General features: G+C 51.8%; 1 protein-coding gene across 2 annotated transcripts in view; it reads right to left on the reverse strand.

Annotated features, from left to right (window-relative positions):
- NRSN1 (neurensin 1) overlaps nt 1-23,722 on the reverse strand; it is a 211,017-nt gene that overhangs the window by 38,516 nt on the left and 148,779 nt on the right. For both annotated transcript variants that reach the window (XM_069613572.1, XM_069613573.1), the window contains exon 2: nt 21,466-21,663. In XM_069613572.1, the coding sequence (XP_069469673.1) occupies nt 21,466-21,654 (189 nt within the window). In that variant the 5' untranslated portion in view covers nt 21,655-21,663. The remainder of the gene's footprint in view (nt 1-21,465; nt 21,664-23,722) is intronic.

Consider the following 23,722-nt stretch of genomic DNA (forward strand, 5'->3'; position numbering starts at 1 on the left):
TGTACGGAATGTAAATGTGGAGCTAAGGCTGCCATGTTGTCAAACTACACGGCAGATGCTCGTGTATCAGTAGAGAGGGCACAGTCAGGATAACACAATTGCACTATACCATTTCAGCCTGGAGCATTTAGAAAGTGAGGCCTGATTAGCAGAGAGTAAAAAAAGCATCATTTCAAATAGTCAAAATCAAAAAAAGCAAGTCATTCCACACCCACGTAGCTGGAATTTCTTCACACTTGCTTTACCCTTTCTAGCCCCTGGTCTTTTTGCTAGGTCTTCAACTTTCTCTGTGTGCCTTCCTCTGGTCCCGTCCTGATGTCTTGTTCTCACCACCTACTGATCTTTCCTCCCAATCACTTCCTGTTCACATTCTCCAATCACCTCTTGATGTTTCTCTCATACCACCTACTGATCTCTCTCCCAGTCACTTCCAATATATTTTCCAATCACCTCCTAATGTTGTTCCTATACTACTTGTTGATGTTCCTTCTCCCTGGATGTCTTATACCTCCACCATTCTCCTATATCTTTCTCCAAGCTCCTTCCACCATCTCCTTTCTGAATTGCCAACTCGGTCCAAACTCTCACTGCAACTTCTTCCTCCAAACATCCGCACTATTCTTTACTGAGCTGGGGCTTAAATACTCAGAGGTCCCCACCCCCTGGGATGGGCTTTGACTGAGTGTTTGAAAAAGTGCAGCCTGACTCTACAGGGATTCAGATGGCTCCCTGTATTTGTGGTGCCTGGATCAGGCACACCTAATTCATTAGAGTGTTCCTTCATTGGCATGCAGACAGTGGCTTTAAAAGCCTGATTGACCATCTTCAAATGGCACACTGCACCTTTCTCTGCATGCTTGTGGATGTTGGTCTCCTGATGCAAAGCCACAACTATTCCTTTATGCATGTTGAGTGTTTGCAGCCTGCTACCAGTAGAAATGGTGTGGTCATAAAGCATGCCTTTTTTCTGTTCATGGGTGTTACAGCCTGAGACCTGGTAGACCTCATCCAGGATGTGCCGATCCTTCCCAGACAATTGTGCATCTTTTAAAGGGGCAGTAGCTCTTTGGTTGTGCATGTGGCTGTCCCGTACTAAGTGACTAAGTGAGGGTGATCATGGGATCTTCCCCAAACTACGCGGGGGCCCTGATCCACTAGCTTGGAGCAGGTTCTGACCCCCTTCGTCACCGTGATAGAAGCCACCCAGAATGTGACTGGGTATTTTGCCACAATTCACATGCAGCTATGTATTGAATGTCCTTAAAATGTTGGGTTTTTATAGAATAGACAGGGGTGCCCCCTTTTACCAATACTGTTTGACCTAACTTTGAAATCACTGGCAGTCAAAATTATAAGCAATGATGGTAATCAGGGAGGAATGCATAACATACAGACAAATGAAGTATTTCTGAATGCTGATGAACATATTGTGGATTTTATCAGATTCCTTCCAAAAGGTTGACGAGAGCTTAAAGACATAGAAAACTATTGGTGGATATTGGGATGGAAGCCAAACTTAGAAAAAAACTCCAGCTTTTCCAATTTCATATAAAGATGGTTCAGCAGTGAAATTAGATAATAGAAACGTAATGAAAAAGGACAGTATTAAATCATTAGGAATTATCAAAATGGCTGAAACATTGCCACAGAAAAATGTAAAAGCATTTTCAAATCAGCTGAACAGGACTGAGAGAGATGTCATCTTTACATGTGTCTCAAAGAACAGCACAAATAATACAGATTAATAATGTGGCAGAATTTTTTATTTTTTTCAGAATGTGCCGTCAAAACTAAAAAGAAAGAGGTTCATTTCATAAAAAGTTCTTTAGAGAATTGCTATGGGGAAAAACACCTTTCATGATTAGTCATTAGGCCAGAATTTACAGAGAAGTTTTGACTTTCCATATTACTCCAGAATTACATATTAGGCATCTTATTACACCTTTTTGCAGGAATCAAGAAGTGTGAGGAATGTTCTGAAAGTTAGTCTCATATTGAATGCAATGTCAAATCTCCATTGTATACGCGAAAAATGACAAACTCAAATGAGTCTTCAAAAGAGGCGTTCAAGGCAAATATGATGAAATTGTGGGGTACAATGGCTGTATTTGCTCTGGACAAAGATATTTATAAGGATACTACAATTTGGGGCAATGTTCATTTCAGGTTGCAAACTGAGTTTGTGTACTGGAAATGATGAAGGAATCATTAATTGTTTACAGTCAGAATGGGGCAAGTGTGTGACAATGACTAAATGAAATATTTCTATCTATTGCTCCCTACATTTATTCAGACGTCAAATGAAAGGAACAGATACATTATCTCAACGAGGATGGCCAGAGAGTATTTGAAAGACCACCTTCACATTGTTTTGGTGGTTCCTTCTTCAGTAATCATTCTCATAAATGGAGTCCTTTGGATCAATTACTTTTTGAATGTACACACCACTTCAAAACACTAAGGGGGTAATTCATAGAATTCAGCGCACAAGTGGCGCACGCGGCTGGCGCACAGTGTGCGCGTGCGAATCCCTGCGCCAGCCGCGTGCGCCAAAATCTATTTCCGCGCACAGCGTATTCATGGATTCCAGCCACCAAAACCAGCCGTGGCGCACAGTGGCGCAGCAACCCTGCAGCAGCGCCAGTTACGCCCCCAAGAACGCCTCTTGCGCAGGGAAAAGCCATCAAAATCCCCAATCCAGCGCAAAGGGCTACGCTAACCCTGTACCAGCACGGCAAGCGGGGTACGTGTATCACTGGGGTGCGCGGGAAGTTTCTCAAATGATTTCAGCTGGGTACGTGTATTACTGGGGTGCGCGGGAAGTTTCACACGCGATTGGCCCTGTGCGAGCGGGGTACGTGTATTACTGGGGTGCGCGGGAAGTTTCACACGCAATTCCATCAGGATACGTGTATTTCAGGGGTGCGGGGGAAGTTCCACATGCGATTCCATCAGGGTACGTGTATATCAGGGGTGCGCGGGAAGTTACACACGCGAATTCAGCAGGGTACGTGTATTTCAGGGGTGCGCGGGAAGTTCCACACGCGATTCCATCAGGGTACGTGTATATCAGGGGTATGCGGGAAGTTCCAGACGTGGTTCCATCATGTTACATGTATTTCAGGGGTGCGCGGGAAGTTCCACACGCGATTGGCCCCGTGCGAGCAGGGTACGTGTATTACTGGGGTGCGCGGGAAGTTCACACGCGATTTCAGCTGGGTACGTGTATATCAGGGGTGCGCGGGAAGTTCCACACGCGAATGTCCTGTGTACGTGTATTTCGGGGGGCGCGGGAAGTTTCACACGCGATTTCAGCAGGGTACGTGTATTTCAGGGGTTCCGTGGAGTACTACACGTGAATTGGCCGTGTGGGTCCTCCCAGGTGTTCGCTCTACAACCTCCACGGCCCCTGCAGGCAGCCCACACCACGGGGGACTACCCTGCACCCCTGCTCATGTCCCGCAGGCAGCCCATCCACCATGGGATTGCCCCCCAGCCAAGCCACATGTCACCTTGCACTACTGATCAACAATGAATGTCTCCCAGCACCCCCACCCCCAGCAGTGCAGGGCACCCTCCAACAGGCACCCACACATGTCTCCCTGCACCCCCACCCCCCACCAGTCAGGGGCACCCTCCACCAGGCCCCCACACCTGTCTCCCAGCACCCCCACTCCCCAGCAGTGCAGGGCACCCTCCAACAGGCACCCACACATGTCTCCCAGCACCTCCACCCCCCAGCACTGTGGGGCACCTGCCAGCAGGCCCCCACTAATGTCTCCCAGCACCCCCACCCCCCAGCACTGTGGGGCACCCTCCACCAGGCCCCCACTAATGTCTCCCAGCACCCCCGCCCCCCAGCACTGTGGGGCACCATCCACCAGGCCCCCACTCCTGTCTCCCAGCACCCCCACCCGCCAGCAGTGCAGGGCACCCTCCACCAGGCCCCCACTCCTGTCTCCCAGCACCCCCATCCCCCAGCAGTGCAGGGCACCCTCCACCAGGCCCCCACTCCTGTCTCCCAGCACCCCCACCCCCCAGCAGTCAGGGGCACCCTCCACCAGGCCCCCACTCCAGTCTCCCTGCACCCCCAACCCCCAGCAGTGCAGGGCACCCTCCACCAGGCTCCCACTCATGTCCCCCTGCACCCCCACCCCCAGCATCCAGGGGCACCCTCCACCAGGCCCCCACTCATGTCTCCCAGCACCCCCACCCCCCAGCATCCAGGGGCACCCTCCACCAGGCCCCCACTCATGTCTCCCAGCACCCCCAGCCCCCAGCAGTGCAAGGCACCCTCCACCAGGCCCCCACTCATGTCCCCCTGCACCCCCACCCCCCAGCATCCAGGGGCACCCTCCACCAGGCTCCCACTCATGGCTCCCAGCACCCCACCCCCCAGCACTGTGGGGCACCCTCCACCAGGCCCCCACTCATGTCTCCCAGCACCCCCACCCCCAGCACTGTGGGGCACCTGCCAGCAGGCCCCCACTCATGTCCAACTCCTGTCTCCCAGCACCCCCACCCCCCAGCACTGTGGGGCACCCTCCACCAGGCCCCCACTCCTGTCTCCCAGCACCCCCACCCCCCAGCAGTCAGGGGCACCCTCCACCAGGCCCCCACTCATGTCTCCCAGCACCCCCACCCCCCAGCACTGTGGTGCACCCTCCACCAGGCTCCCACTCATGTCCCCCTGCACCCCCACCCCCCAGTATCCAGGGGCACCCTCCACCAGGCCCCCACTCCTGTCTCCCTGCACCCCCACCCCCCACCAGTCAAGGGCACCCTCCACCAGGCCCCCACTCATGTCTCCCAGCACCCCCACCCCCCAGCAGTGCAGGGCACCCTCCACCAGGCTCCCACTCATGTCTCCCAGCACCCCCACCCCCCAGCAGTGCAGGGCACCCTCCACCAGGCTCCCACTCATGTCCCCCTGCACCCCCACCCCCCAGCAACCAGGGGCACCCTCCACCAGGCCCCCACTCCTGTCTCCCAGCACCCACACCCCCCACCAGTCAGGGGCACCCTCCACCAGGCCCCCACTCATGTCTCCCAGCACCCCCACCCCCCAGCAGTGCAGGCACCCTCCACCAGGCTCCCACTCATGTCTCCCAGCACCCCCACCCCCCAGCAGTGCAGGGCACCGTCCACCAGGCTCCCACTCATGTCCCCCTGCACCCCCACCCCCCAGCATCCAGGGGCACCCTCCACCAGGCCCCCACTCATGTCTCCCAGCACCCCCACCCCCCAGCATCCAGGGGCACCCTCCACCAGGCCCACACTCATGTCTCCCAGCACCCCCACCCCCCAGCAGTGCAGGGCACCCTCCACCCGGCCCCCACTCATGTCCCCCTGCACCCCCCCACCCCCCAGCATCCAGGGGCACCCTCCACCAGGCCCCCACTCATGTCTCCCAGCACCCCCACCCCCAGCACTGTGGGGAACCCTCCACCAGGCCCCCAGTCATGTCCAACTCACGTCCCCCTGCACCCCCCACCCCCCAGCATCCAGGGGCACCCTCCACCAGGCCCCCACTCATGTCTCCCAGCACCTCCACCCCCAGCACTGTGGGGCACCTGCCAGCAGGCCCCCACTCATGTTCAACTCATGTCCCCCAGCACCCCCACCCCCCAGCACTGTGGGGCACCCTCCACCAGGCTCCCACTCATGTCTCCCAGCACCCCCACCCCCCAGCACTGTGGGGCACCCTCCACCAGGCCCCCACTCCTGTCTCCCAGCACCCCCACCCCCAGCAGTGCAGGGCACCCTCCAGCAGGCCCCCACTCCTGTCTCCCAGCACCCCCACCCCCCAGCACTGTGGGGCACCCTCCACCAGGCCCCCACTCCTGTCTCCCAGCACCCCCACCCCCCAGCAGTGCAGGGCACCCTCCACCAGGTCCCCACTTCTGTCTCCCAGCACCCCCACCCCCCAGCATTGTGGTGCACCCTCCACCAGGCTCCCACTCATGTCCCCCTGCACCCCCACCCCCCAGCATCCAGGGGCACCCTCCACCAGGCCCCCATTCCTGTCTCCCTGCACCCCCACCCCCCACCACCCACCAGTCAGGGGCACCCTCCACCAGGCCCCCACTCATGTCTCCCAGCACCCCCACCCCCCAGCAGTGCAGGGCACCCTGCACCAGGCTCCCACTCATGTCCCCCTGCACCTGCACCCCCACCCCCCAGCATCCAAGGGCACCCTCCACCAGGCCCCCACTCATGTCTCCCAGCACCCCCACCCACCAGCAGTGCAGGGCACCCTCCACCAGGCCCCCACTCATGTCTCCCAGCACCCCCACCCCCCAGCAGTGCAGGGCACCCTCCACCAGGCCCCCACTCATGTCCCCCTGCACCCGCACCCCGCAGCACTGTGGTGCACCCTCCACCAGGCCCCCACACATGTCCCCCAGCCAACATGTCATCACAATCTAGATCCCTGGCCCTTATGGTCAGCCTCCAAATGCCAAACACCCACCCGAGTATTGCATCCACCCACTTAGAAATGGCAATAACATGATAGAACCCCAATTGCAAGTTTGGAAATTAACACATGTCCCTCACATACACCCAATGGGTGTCAGTGAATGTCAAAACCCATATCATGATCTGCATGAAACCAATTGCGCGGTCTGAATGACACCTGGCCTAGTAGGATCGTTGTCTGTCTTCCCTTTGTTCCCCCCTCCCTGCCTCGTCGCGCCTTGAAACACTTGTGTATAGGCGCGTTACAAATGCCATATCATATCATATCATAATGAGATGATACTACACATTGAAGTTTGAAGAAAAAATATGCATTAAAAGCCACACGGAAGACACTTCCCGTCCTGGGTCCTCCTGCCCTCTGGCCGATGCCTGCCCCTCTGATGTCGAAGGCCCCGAGCCATCATGGCTCCCACCACGTTGCTGCTGCTGCTGTGCCTCTGCCCATGCATTGCCTCCTGCTGCCTGCACATCCTCCGCTGGCTGGGGTGCAGTCGTTGATGTGGCCACCCCTGCTGGACGTCCGACTCCCGACTGTGGCAGGGATGCCTCCTCCACCAACCTGGCCGCACCATTAGAGGCAGCTCCACAGGGCACCCAGGTGACAAATGGGTGGGAAGATGGCACGGAGGACGACTGGCGCATAGGTGGTTCAGTTGAGGAGTGGGTCTGAGCAAGCCCCATCAAACGGAGGAATCCGGCTTGGGTGACCTGTCCCAGTAGGCCGACGCGGTCAACGAGCCATTCAAGATGACGTGCAGTCTCCTCATGAAAAGACTGCAGGTCACCTCGCATGGCCCGTTGATGCAACGACACACCAGTCAGGACAGGCTCAACCCGGACCCGGATAGCCACGTCCGCAGGCAGAGGAAGGCCAGTTGTCGTGAGCTCATCCCCTGCCTGAAAACGGGTCTTGACGTAGGCATCCCTGCTGGTGCAAGATGATGCAGTGACAGGATCAGGGACAGGATTGCACACAGGCACCTCTGCGGCGGCCTGTGCTGCCTCCTGTCCCTGGTCCTGCACTGCACCACTAACACCAGTGGAATCCCCACCTCCAGACCCCGTCTCTGTTGCTTGCACGGCCTCCTCCTCAACCAAACCCCCCACCAACCTGGATGACTCCGTGCCATCTTCCCCCGTTGGGCCCTGTGGGGTCCCAGCTGCCCCTTCTGCTGCCGAGGAGTCCAACTCCAATCGCCGCCTCTTGGACCTCCCCCCGGCAGCTGCGGCCTGGGACGCGGCACCGGACTCCTCACTCCCCGACGAGATCACAACCTGGGAGGGGAGCCGGGCTTTGCGTCTCCGGCTGGCGGTGCGATCCCAGCCGCTGTGCTCCACAGCAACTTCTCCGCCCTCTTCATCAGTTGACGCTGCATTCAGGGAGAAATAAAACACAGGCATCAGGGCACTGTACAATGGACACATACACACATGACAGTTGTACATGAGTGGCATTGGCAAACCTCAGACATGGCATCACAATCGCCAACACACATGTCATTTCAACTTGCACACATGAGCCATACCACAGCCATATCGCAACTGCCAGCACCATCCATACACATACAACAGCATGAGCAGGCAAAGGTGAGCCAGACATCACATGCAACACAGGGAGTGCACTACACATGCACGCACACCACCACACTTGCATGCATGTGTACACCTGCCAACTGTCGCAGTGTTCAGATGGGCATCCATGTCACATCTGCCAATCAGGCTTCCACATCCCACTGTCACATGCATCCATGTTGCATCACTGTTGCACCCTTGTCAAATACACACACATGCACATGTACACAGTGCTGATACATGCAGCTGAAAACAACATACATGCGTGACATCACGAACATGCCTACTTACATACACATTCATCCAAACATGTGTGCCCACACAACTGCATTTGGCATGCAAGCCTACACACACAAGCACCATCCATGTCTCACACATGATAGCCCTCACATGTGTTAGCCTCACGGCCCTGTACGCCCCCACCCATACTCGGCCCCATACAAACAGATGTGCAACCTGCACACTACTGGCACAGCACCACACGCACAGCTTACAATCATGATGCATGTACACTTACCGCTCGACTCCAGACGGGTCTGCCTCTCAAGGACCTGGACGTGGAGCGCTGGGCATATGCGTTCCAGGACCCTCATCTGATCTTCCGACAAGTGGCGCCGGGCCTTGTTGAGGGTCCTGGACCTGAAGTCCTCCCAGCGCTTCTTGACATGTTGGAAGTCGCGGACTGCCACCCCCTCCGCGTTGATGGCAGTCACGATGTCCGTCCAGATCCGAGTCCGTCCTTCCTTGTCGGCGTGGGAACTTCCGAAGAGGGCATCATACTGCCCCAGGACTTGCTCGACCGGGACACAAACTTCGGTGGCAGCGAAGCTGGTGCCCCTCTGCCTCTCTGGCCGGGGGTTGTCAGTGGTGCCAGATGTTGCAGTGCCCGACATGACAACCCCAGAGGCAGGAGTGGGTGGGCAACTGGGTCATGGGGCTGGGCTGTGGAGCGATGGAATCCCAGTCGGGAGTCTTCGGTTCCAGCAGGGGTGGTCACAGCAACAGCACCCCTGGCTGATGTGCAGGCAGCAAATGGCAGGGCACGTGGGCAGCAGGCAGTCAGGCAGCAGCAGATGGCAGGTGGGAGCGTGCTCGGGGCTCTGGGGGGCAGTAATTCGGCCTTCTGGGCAGGAGCGTGGTCTTCCGTGTGCTTACGCGTGGCCAGCTTGATACAGAGTGATTTGGCACGTGAAAATTCTGCATGTCAGCGTGTAATTCGAGGAAAGGCCCTTAGCGCGTAATTAGGCATACGCAATTTCATTGGACAGAAGGCCCTTCAAGCGCAAGCGCCTCTGTGACGTGACGCGCGCAGGCGTGCATGGGCGTTTCAGCGCGCGTGAAAAACTGCACGTCCGCGTGTAATCCGAGGAAACGGCCCATGCACGTAAGTGACGTGACACGCGCGGGCGTTTCCCTCAGCACAGGTTAAAGGTGAGCGAGGCCAGCAGTTCGCTGTACGTGCCTTTCGTGGAGACCGACGTGTGTTGCCACTTCCTGTTGTTTCGCGAGCCATCACAACTTCACAGCTATCAAGGACGTATCTCTTCTTTTGGCGGGGGTATTGGCTACGCGTGTTTTTCTGCATCGCGCTAGTCAGACGGTGAGTCGCACATGCTATTTTTCCCACTGCGGGTGCCCCTGTGTATCGCACCCATTTTCGATGTCATAGTAGCCTGCGTGTCCCACGCGTACGCGTTATTCATGTTACTGGGTGCCACCGCGTACTGCGGGAGGTTGATTCCACGCACGTAGGCTGCAGGGTTGCGTGCACGGTTTTACTGCAGTTTTGGGGTGCCTGAGCGTTGCGTGACCCGTCACTACATTACCGGGGTCACATACAGCCTTGCAGGTGCAGGGGGGCTGTTAACATCTTGCTTCCCACCCCCTACACCCCAATTGCCCAGGTCAATTGTGGTGTACACCTCCCACTGGCACTACTCCATCTGTGCCGGCACTACTACATCTGTGCCATGGTTGGGAGGACACCAAAGGTGAGCGGCGCCTCAGCTGGGTGTACTCCTCGTGGCGGGCGTGGTCGGGGACGTGGCCGTGGTGACCAGGGAGTAGGGGGACTCCAGGGTGTCCAGGGCGGCCACAGAGGGGGAAGAGGCAGGGGTGCGCCACTTGAGCACAATGTTGTGCCATGTGTCGGTGCTGTCATGCCACCACCCCCTGTGGTTCCGGGGGATGCAGCTTCTGAATCTGGCACTGGCGCCCGTGTGACCCGACAGTCCGTTCCATCGACTGCCACGGGCCCAAGGGTAGTGTTAGCTGCAGGTGCAGCTGTGGACACCGCCAGCCAGGCTCAGGGTCTGCCAGCGCAGGCTGTGTTGGCACTTGAGGAGCCCTTGGTAGATTTCCAACAGGCCAGGAGGGAAACCATAGGGGCAGGCAGGGCTGCTCAGACCAAGACACGTGTCCCTGGGGCAGTTATGTCATCTGCTGCCCCAAACAGCCGGGTGTTGGCAAGTGCAGGGGCAGATGCACCCAAAAACACCCCGGTTGTGAGTCTGCCAACCAGGACCGTTGCGGTCAATGACCCTGCCACAGCTGATGTTGCTGCGCAGGGTCCATTAGAGGGCACCCAGATGCCACTGACACAAGTCAGGCCTTTGGTCGTCCCTCCACCTGCCACTCCCTTGGCTCAATCCACCGAACCCACTGGCCATACTGGTCATGGCGGCATTAGCCAGCCAGGGTCTGCGCCACAGTCCAAGAGGAGGAAGGTTGCACCTGCAGCACAGGCTGGGACCCCACACACAGCCACGACCTCCTGCACATCGAGGAAGAAGCCTTTATGCAAGCAGGAACTGGACTTCCTCATGGGCTACGTGCGGGGCCACAGCCGTGACATGCTAGTGGGTGCCAATAGTCAGACTACGCCTGCCCAACGTGACAACCACTGGAAGCATGTTGCGGAACATGTCAGTTCATTCGGCCATGAGGTGCGCACGGCGCAAGAGTGCAAAAAGTGTTGGAATGACATCAAACGCAGCACTAAGGCTAAGCGTGCCTCTAATTACAACTTGACTCTGGTGACTGGCGGTGGGCCTGCACCAGAGGAGGAAGAGCTCACTCCGCATGAGGCACTCGTTGCAGAGTTCATACTACCTGAATTGGTTGAAGGAGTGGGAGAGATGCTGGACTTTGATGCCCAGTCCAGTGAGTGTTGATGCGTGTTTGTTGAGGACGTGTGTGTTTCACTTGTGAGATGTGTTGTGCATGATTGCCACTACATGTGACGTGTACATGGTTCTGATGTGTAAGTAATGCAATGCTTCCGTGATGCATGTCTGCTCTGCTGGATGGTGGACATGTGGAGCAGACGGGGACTGTCCGCATCAGCACTATTGCACCCTACTGACATGCTGGTTACAAGTATGCCTCTCCGGTCCATGTTCCAGCTCACTGGCCCTTCTGCATGTGGCGTGGGGTGACCTTCCTCTCAGCCCAGGCACAATGTCATTGCATGACTGACGTGCATGTCTCCTCTGCCTGCATGCAGGGACTCCATGTAGGCATGCTCCCTTGCCCCTCCTCCGCCACTCTGCACCCCAGTTCCACCTTTGCACTGGTCTGCTTCAATCTTGCCAATGTGTACTTTCCTGTTCATGCGTCCTGTGTAGATGCTAACTTCCAGCGTACAATCTGCCAGACATATGCCGTGTGGTACAGCCTTAGTACTTGATGCAGGGTATCTCACTTGTACTGTGCATAGGTCAGATGTCCCGCAGGGACATGAGTGCCCATTCATGCTCCATGTGCATTGCACGCATGCCCCTATGTGTCCTTGACTGGATGATCACTGTAATACAAGTCCTGGGTGACATACATTGCATGGCATCTCATCAGCCTTCCCATGTCAACTGTGGGTCAGTACTGCGTTGCACACATGTTTAGGGTCTGACAATCTGTGTGGCTCACAGGCCTCAGCCTGTTCAATGGCCAATGACTCTGTCCAACTGTTGTTGTGTCTTCTTCACACGTGGGCGGCCTCCAGAGATTTCAGCATGTGTCCTGCTTACTGTCCCATCATCATTTGCAGTGTTGTCACTTGAATCACATTAAGCTGTTGATGCCAGTCAACACTGCCTGTCAATACACAGGTGTATGGTCAGCCTTTTGATACCATGCTAGGCATCCCTGCTTTTGTACTGGGGTGGAGGGGTGCTTGGCTTCTAGATATGGTACACATTGAATGCACAATGCACGTGATGCCTGAATTTGACCTTGCACTGCCTTCACATTTCCTGACACACACCATGGAGTCCTTGTACATGTAGGTAGTGAGTGGCGTACACATTTTCTGCACTGCATAGACCCACTTCCATGGAAACTGCCACCTTTCAACAGGTCTGATCACAGAAGCAATTCAAAGTTGACCCAGCATGCATGCCAGGTTATATGTTGTGTGTCACGGTTTATAGTCATAATGTAGAAAAATAAATGTCAACTTACAAAAATGTAGAAAAAAAAATGTAGAAAATAATAATGTCGAAAACCTATACATATAATGAAAAGAGTCCATTTTTAGAAAAAAAAATGTCGAAAAAAAATGTCAATTAGCACTATCAATAAATAAATAAACAAGAAGAGTATCATTTACTAGGGAGGTCCCCCCCTAGCCCCCATCACCCAACACCCCCCGGCCATCCCCCCACCACCCTCTCACCCCTCATACTCAACACATTTTAATTATATATATATATATATTTTTTTTTTTCAAAAGAATTCTAAAAAATGTAGAAAAAATTCGACATTTTGACTTTCTACATTATTGCATTCTACATTACGACTGACCACCGTGTGTCACATGTCTTCCTGATGCGTTTTCTGTCGGTGTGTGTGTGTGTTGTGTGCTTCTGACATGTGTAGTGACCTTTTTTCTCTCTATTTTTCAGGTGATGACGCAATGGAGGCGGAGGATGGTGTTGTCATGCCAGACACAGGGTTGTTACCACTACATCAACCCGGCACAAGTGGGGGTCGTGGGGTGGTAGGCCACGAAAACCCCCAAGTGCTACAGTCCATCTTGTCTCTGGCTGCCTATGAGTCCAGCCTTGATGACGACTCGGACATCCATGTTGAGTTGGATGAGCATCAAGTCCATGTGTCAGGGGTGAGTGATTCTGATGTGGACACTCCTCTGTCCGCGACACCTGCACTGAGGGATCAGACAGTCTTGGTTCCTCCGCCCGTGGTGGATCGGGACGCAGGGTCACCCTCCACACAGTCACTGATGTGCCTGGGACATCACATCGACGGGGGCATGTAGTCGTGCAGCCGCGGGCGGTGCCAACACAGCGAGGACCCCCGGTCCTTGGGTCCCGCAGGGGTCAAGCCCGGCAACGTGGTCACCGTGCGGAACTGCAGTATACTGAGTGGGAGTAAGACATGACTGCCAATTCAGAACGGCAGGGGGCAGCAATGGAGAACATCGCTGAGAGCATGGAGCGTGTGGCCCGATCTGTGCTCCCCCCTGCTAGGCAGGTGCTTCTCCAGCAGCATGCGGCACGGTCCACGGCCCGCTCACTCAGGCTGGGCATGGCGGCCTCAGACAGGGCACGCCAGGCTGAAATGTCGTCTCTGCGTCAAGCAATTGCTGCTCACGCAGAGGCGCACATGGATGCCCTGAGGGAAGAGTATGCCTCCCTCAAATCCACTCTGGGTGTCCTTATGATGTCCCAGAGGCAGCGGGCAGAGGAGAGGTTTGCACAGCTTGAGCGTACCATCTCGGCTGAGCTACAGGCTTGCCGGGAGGTGCAGCGGTTGGCCAGCCAGGCCTTGCAGGAGGAACTCCGTGTTAAACGTGCTACCTTGCAAGAGGAAGCACGTGTATCACGTGAGGTTCTGCATGCAGACCTACGTCACATCGCCACACAGACCCAGGCTCACCCGTCCGGCAGACTTGCTGCCGACGAGGGGCAAGCTGCGGCTAGGCGTGGCCAGGCTACTGTGCCACGTCCTCCTTTCCAGGATGAGCCAGACTCGGACGACCATCTATCTCCCACATAGGTCGGGCTGTGCAGGTGTTGAGCCCATGGAGGTTTTTTTTTTGGCTCAGCATCATCGCATGTGGGTGTTGAGCAGCACCCTGTACCCCCCCCTCCTGGGTGCCTCCCCTCCCCACCGGGTCGTATGTGGCCATTTTTGATTTTTCTTTTAGTTTAGTTAGTTAAGTTTCTGTTTGATAGTTAGTTTAATTAGGGAATGTAGGTTTTTTATAGTTAGTGTAATTAGTCAATATAGTTTAAAATTGCTTGTCTATTGTGCTTTCATGTGACGGTGCGGTGCTTTGTGGCTTTTAAAGGCATCCACTGTCTGTTCCAGCTGGGCCCTTCAGGCTTGTCTTGTGTATGTGTTTGCTGCTTGCGGTCCTTGACTCACATATGCCACTCCTGCCTCCCTTATCCATGGGCTCGCAAGGATGGTTTCGGTGTGACAACCTATTACACAAGGGCTTTGGACTGTCATATCTGTGGCATGTCTGGTGCTGTGTGACTTGTGTTGACACCCCTAGTGGGGATGATTGCGGTGTTATTGTCCACTGTTCAGCTTTTGCTAGATGGGGTGTTTCATGATTAATGTGTACATTCATTGCTATGCATTGTGTAGTATGTTTCTTATCTTTACTGTACACGTACTTGTTGCAATTCATGCCGTATAGTGTGCTCCACACTTTGGATGTGAAAGACGGACTGATGGTGTGATTTCTGATGTAAGTCTCTGACATGGTCCAGTAATGAGATGCCTGAATAGACACACACAGATGACTTTAAAGCATTAATCATGTGTTTCATGCCCTTTCTGCAGGGGGATGAGCCTCCAGAGCACCTTTGCCAGCAGACATGGCCCATTGGACATCTGAATTCTGGACACGTTTGTTGGTGCCCACATGCACATGTGTGCACAAGCAGAGGCACAGGGATTGCAGACCTACATCCTAGAACTGCTGATGTGTTCCAAGGAACTCCAAGCAAGGTGAGCAGCACAGGGGGGCCACAACACAGCAAACCTTGCACCAGGCGAGTTGCACATGCAGGCTTAGTTACAGCACTGAGGGTGAGCTTGGACGAATATTGGTGTTGAAGCACACAATGCAGCTCAGATGTGTTGGTGGACTGATGGCTGTTGATTGTAAGGTTGTCTGGGACACCTGCAGGGGCAGTGGCACATACCCTCCGGTACACCAAGGTCCATTGAGGCACTTGTATCAACCATGTAGCCTTCCGAGACATGGAAAGGGGCAGCTCACAGGGACATACAGCAAGGGAAATACTCGGGTGCAGTGCATTTAATTTCCATGTACATTTTGATACATGCACTGCCTACTTTGTTTCGGTCATGGTGGAATACGACTTGTTCTGAAGTCATGCCTTGCAATATGGGTCTGTCTGCTTACCCAGGGAACATTGCATGTTGTGTGAATTGTGACACATTGGTGTTCCATTTGCCACGCACCCACCGGCGGCTGACTTACTGCATTGACTGTGTATGACCCATCACAGGGGTAATGTTATATATGGGTACGAAGCATCTACACCAGATTGTCTGTTTGTAGAGTAGTTTGTTGCTATGGGGCATGTTTGGTGGTGTGTTTTTGTGTTCTGGGCACGGACAGATTATTAACTGTGGCTCTCTTTGCAGCATTGCAGTGCTCCTGTAACCGGACCTGAGAGTGCGCAGGCAGGAGGCCAGCACTCAAAACCAGAGCTAAGTGTCTTGTTGTTTTTCTTTCAAACTGCTCTGCATAGGCTTGCTGGGGGGTGCTCTAATGCATGGATGAATGTGTAATTCAATTTGGTATGTTTGTTTTCCCCTAATCACCCGGAGTCCTATCCAATTTTAAAACCTGTACCCTCTACCCGGTGTTCCTGCTTCCCGTACCTATCCAAGCAACGTTCCCTAACCCTCTTTCCCCGCTGGGGTTGCGGATGCCTGTGTAAGCCCCAAACTTGCAGGCGCCAAAACCCTAGACGGGGTGGTTGGTTCGTGCCACTCCTAAGCCTGGACTACAGAAGGCCATGACAATGATGTCCAAGTTTGTTCGGATTGTGTATGTGTTCATGCAGGTAGTACATTTTCGTGCATTGCCTACTTTCATGTGTCATTCCTCCTCCCCTCTCCTGCCACTCATTCCAGTTATCCAGTGTGCTAACACCTGTCCCGACTGCATATCCCTGACCCTCCTTCCCCACCAGGGTCTCAGAGGCCTGTGTGAGTTTGACCTTGCAGGCACCCGGGACACGGTGGGGGTGGTTGTTTCGTGCCACTCCTGCGCCTGTACACGGGACCTGTGACAGAACACATCCGTTCATGGTGCATCATTCTATGTTATATACCACACATGGTTCACATCCTGTTGTGACATTGTTTTACTGTGCTACCTTGGTTGTTACATTATTGTGGTAGTACTTGGCCTTTGTGAGGTACTGCTACGTCAAGTCATCTACTGGAGGGTGTTCTGGTTCGTTTTTCTGGCTTGGATTTTGTGATTTTGCAAATGAGGGTGGACTCTGAGGGTGCAGGCACCTTTTTACACACAAGGTGGGAGATGGTGACGAAGGGGAAGGGTGATCCTGTGGCCAGGTGAAATTGAGGGTTGAAGGCTCCATGACCCAGGTGCAGTTGTTCAGTGGGTCATGGTCATTTGTAAGGGAGAGGGGGTGTTTTGTTGTTGATAGTTGCCTTGCCCTGCAGTGTGATGGGAACCCTGACATTGTAATTGTGGTATCCTATGTACATGTTGTGTACTACTGATCAATGCCTGTTCATGTGTTGTGTTTACCTTTCAGGTGTGAGGGGATAGTTGTGGTTTGACATGCTGGGGTGTACACATGGTGAATGTTCACATGTGATGTGTAGAGGACACTGATGGTCACTTGATTGCACATGCATATGTTGAGTGCATGTCCTTACTGACCCACACACTTGCACTATGATGCACTACATGTACAACCACCCTTGCATATCCACGTGTACACTCTGTTTGCCTTCTGGTGCCCACTGTGTCCCTGCAGCACATGTTCTGTGACCAATTATGGATCCTGTACATGCCTAATTTGCTTTTTGATGTGGTTTGTCGCTTAGATGTGATGCTCAGGGTGTGCATCACACACAATGGCTGTTCACTGTGCTGTGCGCTGAGCAGCGTGTTGCAGGAGTTGGACACAGCACACAGAAGCTGCAGTGTTGATTTTGAAATGCACAATGTGCATGTAGACAGGCATTCATTGTTATGTTACGTCTACAACTTTTGTAATGCATTTGGGAATGACTTATTTTGGGTGGGAGGTTGTTGGTCAGTCATTTCATCTGATTCCATGTCAGGCATCATTGTCTGATGCCACTTTACATTTTTGACATGGCAATGTGTACCTTATTGGTACTGTGTTGGTGTATGGGTATTGCTTGCCATGTCATGTTGTGGTTTGGGAGGGTTTGAGTGACATAACAGTGATGGTCATGGCCTGTTTTGCAGGTGTGTGTGATTCACACCTTGCATGTCAGGGTCATCCACTTCTCAAAGCAACTAGCTGGAGGTAGATCTCTCTCCGCGGCAGGGGCCTCCCTCTGGAACAGCCTTCCTGCCTCACTGGAACGAGGAGAACCATCTCCGGTTCCGGAAGCACCTCAAGACCTTCCTCTTTGCTTCTGCTTTCCCTCTCCCTCTCCCTTGCAAAATTCTTCACTGGAACTGCACTGGATCTGCAACTGGGCCACTCTCACCGACCTCGGTCCCTGGCCCAGCCACTCTCCACTTGCACTGCCTCCCTGGCAACCCCTGCACTGCAGGACTGTCTCTCTATCCCTACAGCCCCCCCCTTCCCAGCACTTGTCTGCACTTACCTTTGCAGTTGCCACCAGCTGGCCTATTTATTTGTTTTTTAGTCTACTTACCCTGTACTGCACCCCCCCTCCCCTTCCCCTTGCACTTTTCCCTTCCCCCTACCCCTGCACTTGCGCAATCTAAATGACACCTGGCCTAGTAGTATCGTTGTCTGTCTTCCCTTGTTCCCCCCTCCCGGCTTCGTCGCACCTTGAAATACTTGTGTATAGGCACGTTAGAAATGCCATATCATGTCATGTCATATGTGTGCCTTTTGGTCACACAGGATAGCTTGTGTTTAAGTAGCTAGGGATGCAGACAATGTGGCACTTCCATGGCAACTATCTCAGGGTGGTAGGGTTGTGACAGTTGACTGTCTCTTTGTCATCATCGATTGTCACCTGGTATGTGCCAGGCCTGTGTGCACTCCGCAGGGGTGGGAGTTTAGGTGAAAAATGTGGCCACAAGCTGGGTCCGGGCTTCCTCGCCACGTGCCCTGTCCCCTCCCATGGGCAGCGCCTGTGCCTGTGGTTGGGGATTTGGGGGCACCACCATGTCCACCGGTACGCCCTGCCGTGTTGCAACATTGTGCAGGACACATGCTGCCACAATGATCCTGCACACTACTGGGGGTGCATAGAGTAGCTGCCCGCCAGAGCGGTTAAGGGAGCAGAAACGTGACTTGAGCACTCTGAATGTGCGCTCCACTATGGCCCTGGTTGCAATATGAGCGGCGTTGTATCTTACCTGGGGTGGTGTGGTGGGGTTCTGGATTGGCGTCATCATGTGGTTGCTCAGAGGGTAGGCACTGTCCCCTGGGGAGGTGTAAATGGTTGTGATTATTGGGGTTTGTGTATTTGTGTGTGTGTGTGTGACATGCATGCATGAGCAAGGGCATTTGTACTCACCTAGAAGCCATGTGTCACCATGCTGCCCAGCTTCCAGGGCCCGGCTCAGGTCGGACATTCTGTATATGAAACTGTCATGGGTGGAGCCAGGGTAGTTTGCATAGACAGAGGTGATGATTCCCTTTGCAACGCATACCACCTGTACATTGATGGAATGCCAGTGCTTGCGGTTTCGGTAGATGTGCTCAGTGGCCCTAGGTGGACGTAGGGCCACATGGGTGCAATCTATGGCACCAAGCACTTTGGGGAAGTGTGCCACCCTGAAAAAATCCAGGACAATGGCCTGCCTTTCTGCTGGTGTTCTGGGCATGTATATGTGCCTGCGGACTGAGGGGCGCGCTGTCATGATTGCCAGTACCTGGTGTAGGCAGCGTGACTGCATGGCCTGTGAGACCCCCCCCACTATGGCAGTAGTCCGCTGGAATGACCCAGTGGCCAAGAAATGCAGGACATTGAGCCCCTTCTCCAAGGGGCTCATGCTTGGGAGCAAAGGGTGGGGGATGTAAGGTCATCTTCCCACTCCCTGACCAGGTCTAGGATGATATGGGGTGGAAACCTATACCTGCCGTAGACCTGGTCGTCAGGCATCCCAAAAAGGCTTGTACGTGGTGCGAAAATGTGTGCCCTGGCTATTCTCCTCCTCCTGCGGTGTCCCACGATCAGTGCTGCGACAAATGGGGCATTCATCGTAGCTGTATATACGTGTTTGTTGTTTGCGCGCACTTTTATACTGTGCGCGGGGACGCTTCCGCCTGCCTTCGTGTGGCGGACGCGTTGATGCCTGTGTGCGTCTTTTGCCGTGCGCGGGTTTCCCGTATTCGAATCCATGAATACGGGTTGTTCCCGTGCGTGTGGGCGTTCCGTGTAGTTCCCTGCAGTACTTCCCCAGTTACGCCTTCTTTTTCACGCGTTATTCCCCATTCCGCGTGTTATGCCCACTGTTCCGCCCACTTGGGTTGTGTGCGCCGCGCTATGTGCGCCTTTTGCTCTGCGCGCAGCGCACACCGTGTGTGCCCGCGAGCGCCATGGCAGGGTTTGGTGCACGGACAGCGGGAAACACGTGCAGCGTCTTCCTTGAATCGCACGCGTGCGCGTGCGCTGGGTTTCTCACGCTTGCGCCACCTTGCGCCTGCTTGCGCTGGGATTTTTCGGTGCACGTTTGCTCCATGAATCGACCCCTAAGACTGGGAAATACATTAATATGTAAGGTTAAAATGAGTAACAAAAACAAATGAATCATGAGTTATGGTCCTGAGTATTGAAAAGTAACTTTGACAACAAATTGATCTTGCCTAGAAATTCCAGAGAGCATTGACCAATTCCGAATTTAGTCTTAGAGAATGTGAGAAAAAGAATGATCAATCATCATTCTCTTGTCATGTCCAGGATTTGTGAACGTTTGGTCATAGTTTTCTAATAAGAGACCTTTTATTTTGGATTTTGAGGACCCGTGAAAAAAATGACGGGAATATTAAGTTACAATAGTAATTCATGCATAAGGATTTGACTCCTGAGGTTTTGGTTGATAAAGCTGTAAACCCGAATATTTGATCAAAGGATATCAGAAAAAGAAATGTAGGCCAACGATAGATGAGAGTTTAAAAAAAACTGTGTTCACAATCTGCATAGAAAATGAAAAGAGAATTGGTTACATGAAAGGACTTGTTTCATAATCTGGAGAATATTTGGAAATTGTTTTCAGAATTGTATCACTGATTATATGTGAAGTTATGAAGTTAGCAGATGATTTTGATTTTTACATAAGTAATGGTTGCACGGCAAGATCATCAATTCTCACCAGAATAATGTTCTGTAATATTCAGTGTTTGTTTTGTAATTTGTCAACTCTTTGTTTTCATGTGTTTATCACTTTTAAAAGCAATGTTGTATAGGTATTTAGAACATCTAGGTGAAATCCTACTGACTTAAATGTAGTAGCTTGATAATGTAGCATTTTAGATGCACCATAGGGAATGCTAATATTATGGAGATTAAATAATTTAGTGTACTTTTCAGATGGGTTATTTCAGGCAAGTCTAACAACGGATGTATTTTAGTTTAACTCTACACCTATGATGTTGGTACTCTTTTTAATCAAATGTTCAACTGTATATCTAGAGGGGTTTTCCACCATGCTCACCAGGACCCTCGTGATTAATAATACACTCTTACAGGACACACTCAGAGGCTCAAACTCTGACTCCTTTACCCCTAACAACTTAAAAATGTCAAGGGAAACTAAATTAACATAATGACATTTACAAGCTTTAACTGAAAATTACTACACCCATCAGCAACTAACTATTGAGAAAATGTGAGTATACTCCTGCTAGAATAAGATTCCAAAACTAGTTTCTGTATATGTCAGAGTCCAACCTCTAAGCGTGGAACCGGGTATTGAACCCTTGCTACTCCACATTGTCTTGTTTCCAAAACAAGAGAGCTGGCCCTTAGCTATCCTCCCAGCACTAGTTACCATTAAAAATGAGAAACAAGTTGAAAGTTACTATGTGTCGTCTTTGATAATCAGATTCTTCAATAGGAACATGATAAAAACATATTCACGGCAAGTCACCAATAGAATAATTCTCAATTCTAAAAATATTGACAACGAAGATAGAAAATACTTTTTTTTATCATCATAAGGATATTTTGAAGGCATTAATACTGTACCTTCCAGAAAACAGAGCTCCACCTGCTTGGCGATCTCTGAATATGAAAATCATCGTCATACTCCCAAATTGAAGCCGTGCAGTCTTCATAAAACTGATGCAGGTAGGAACGCACTCCATAGCGATGATATGCTCCATCAGGGGTACTTTGAGCTGGCTTGGAACCACCAAACTCAGCACCAGAACTCATCCTTCTCAGCTGAAATTAATAATCAAAAAGGCAAAGATATGCTTGAAGAATGAATATTGAAAATGAGCAAATATTATATCTTCGTGATATGCCTTTAGTACGAGTTTGAAATAGAAAATATTCTGATAGGACAGGGTACATTGTGTGTCTGAATATAACATTTTATTTCACATAACACAAATGAAACATGGAGCAGAACATCTAGCAATCATAACCTGTTTGCCTGCAGGCTTGATCAGTAGTTTTTAATGTATTAATCTAAGGCAGTGTGTTTTCACCTTGGCATCCACGTCCTTACATAAACTTTGCCAAAGCAAATATTACATAGGGCCATTTTGTTACCTCAAATTGTAAAAGTTCTCAGTGAATATTACAAATGCCAAAAAAAAGAAAAAAATGTTTTTAGTCAGTATCTTCTAGTTGCAGCATATGGAGGGCAGATCGATTGAATGTGAAAACTGCTTCCTTACGAGCAGAACAGCAGCACCATTTTTCAGAATTCTCAGCTTGTCAGCTTTTGTTCACATCAGCAATCGGTAGTATTCTTAACATGAATTTTAGGTAGGTATTTTGATAAGGCATGTTTAAACTCTGTTGTCTGGGTCATACTTTCGTTATGTTTCAGTTAGCTTTCTAAGCGCTATCAAAGTCGCCCTTGCCTTGCGTGAAGAACTAATACAGTGCTGTTTTTTTCTTGGAATTCTAGGAATGGTCGCTTTTGTTTTTAACATTTTGAATTTACCAATGCAGACCATAGAATTACAAAAAAACAGGACTAAAAGACTTTTCTCTGCCATGGCACAGGGAAACCTGAGTCCTCTTGCTTGCTATTCCAAGCTACCTAGATTGTGGGTGTTTCCGGCCAACTGATGAGAGCCATCTTTGCCTCATTTAAGTTGTTATTTCAGGGCTGGTCCAGATTGCATGGAGCCCTATCTTGCAGCCCATACTACTAACAAACTCAAACTAAGGGAGGGATCAAACACCAAACCTTATCAATAAGGCTCCAAACGAGATGATGAATGAGTTCAAATCCAATGCAACAATGAACGTAGCCCTATATATTTCCATCCAATGTCGGTGCAACAGGAGGCCCACCAGACTTCGAGAATTTTACTGTCACATCTGCCTAATCTTAATTCACTTCCCTTACATTCTGACCGGATCTTTGCAGTTTTGAGTAAATACAATCCCCTAAAGTTAAAGAAGGATGCCTGTCCGAGCAGATGGACTACCAAAGAGATATCTAACCTGAATGTTGTATGCAGGTTAAACACCGGATGTTTAGTTTTATCTGAGCTAATAACCAAAGGTTTATAGGAGAAAAGGAAATGTAAGCTTTCCAGATTTGATACTTGTGATAGTTCATACTTTATAAATGTAAAATCTGTTAGACTGAAAAAATACACAACATTAGAAAATATTGTTAAGCAGCCTCAGAGTGTGATGCTACAATCCCACAGGTGGTTAGAAAACAGATTTACCAATTACAAATAAAAGATAGTATTATGACCATTAACACACGGTTTGCGGGGCAGCTACAATTAGATTGCTCCAATTGTGGGCTGAACCAATCCATAAATGCTGGGCTTCCAAGCAAGTTATCCCCCAAATGTATTCCTCTCTTGGACCCCTACAATTAATAAAAAAAACATGCATCTGCCCCCTTGTCTCTGTCACTATCGATGCAGCCACAATAACCCACAGGAACAGGAATGCATCCATAACCTCTTTTTGTCCTTTCATAAAGACCATCTTACCATGTCTATGTTGGCAGGTAACAAAACACAAAACGTGCCCCACGTGGAGTCCCTAGTGGCGAGTAAGACATGTTGTGCTGCCTGCATTTGTTGGAATAGTATGGACTGAACGTTAACTCTTCCCTTGCACTTCTACGGTGAAAACATCTGAAAGCGATCTTCACTTAGCAAGCTCATTGCATGAAAGGGGACAAGCCACGCTTTTCACAGAATTGTGGTAAGGCAAAGATGGAACAGGAGAGTTCATTATTGTTCCCGTTGCAAAGGTCCCTGCAGAAATATCTAAGCAAAATGCTGCTGTTTTTGTA

This window comes from Ambystoma mexicanum, chromosome 5p (assembly GCF_040938575.1).
Source record: "Ambystoma mexicanum isolate Mex_15411 chromosome 5p, UKY_AmexF1_1, whole genome shotgun sequence".
Classification (NCBI taxonomy): Eukaryota; Metazoa; Chordata; class Amphibia; order Caudata; family Ambystomatidae; genus Ambystoma; species Ambystoma mexicanum.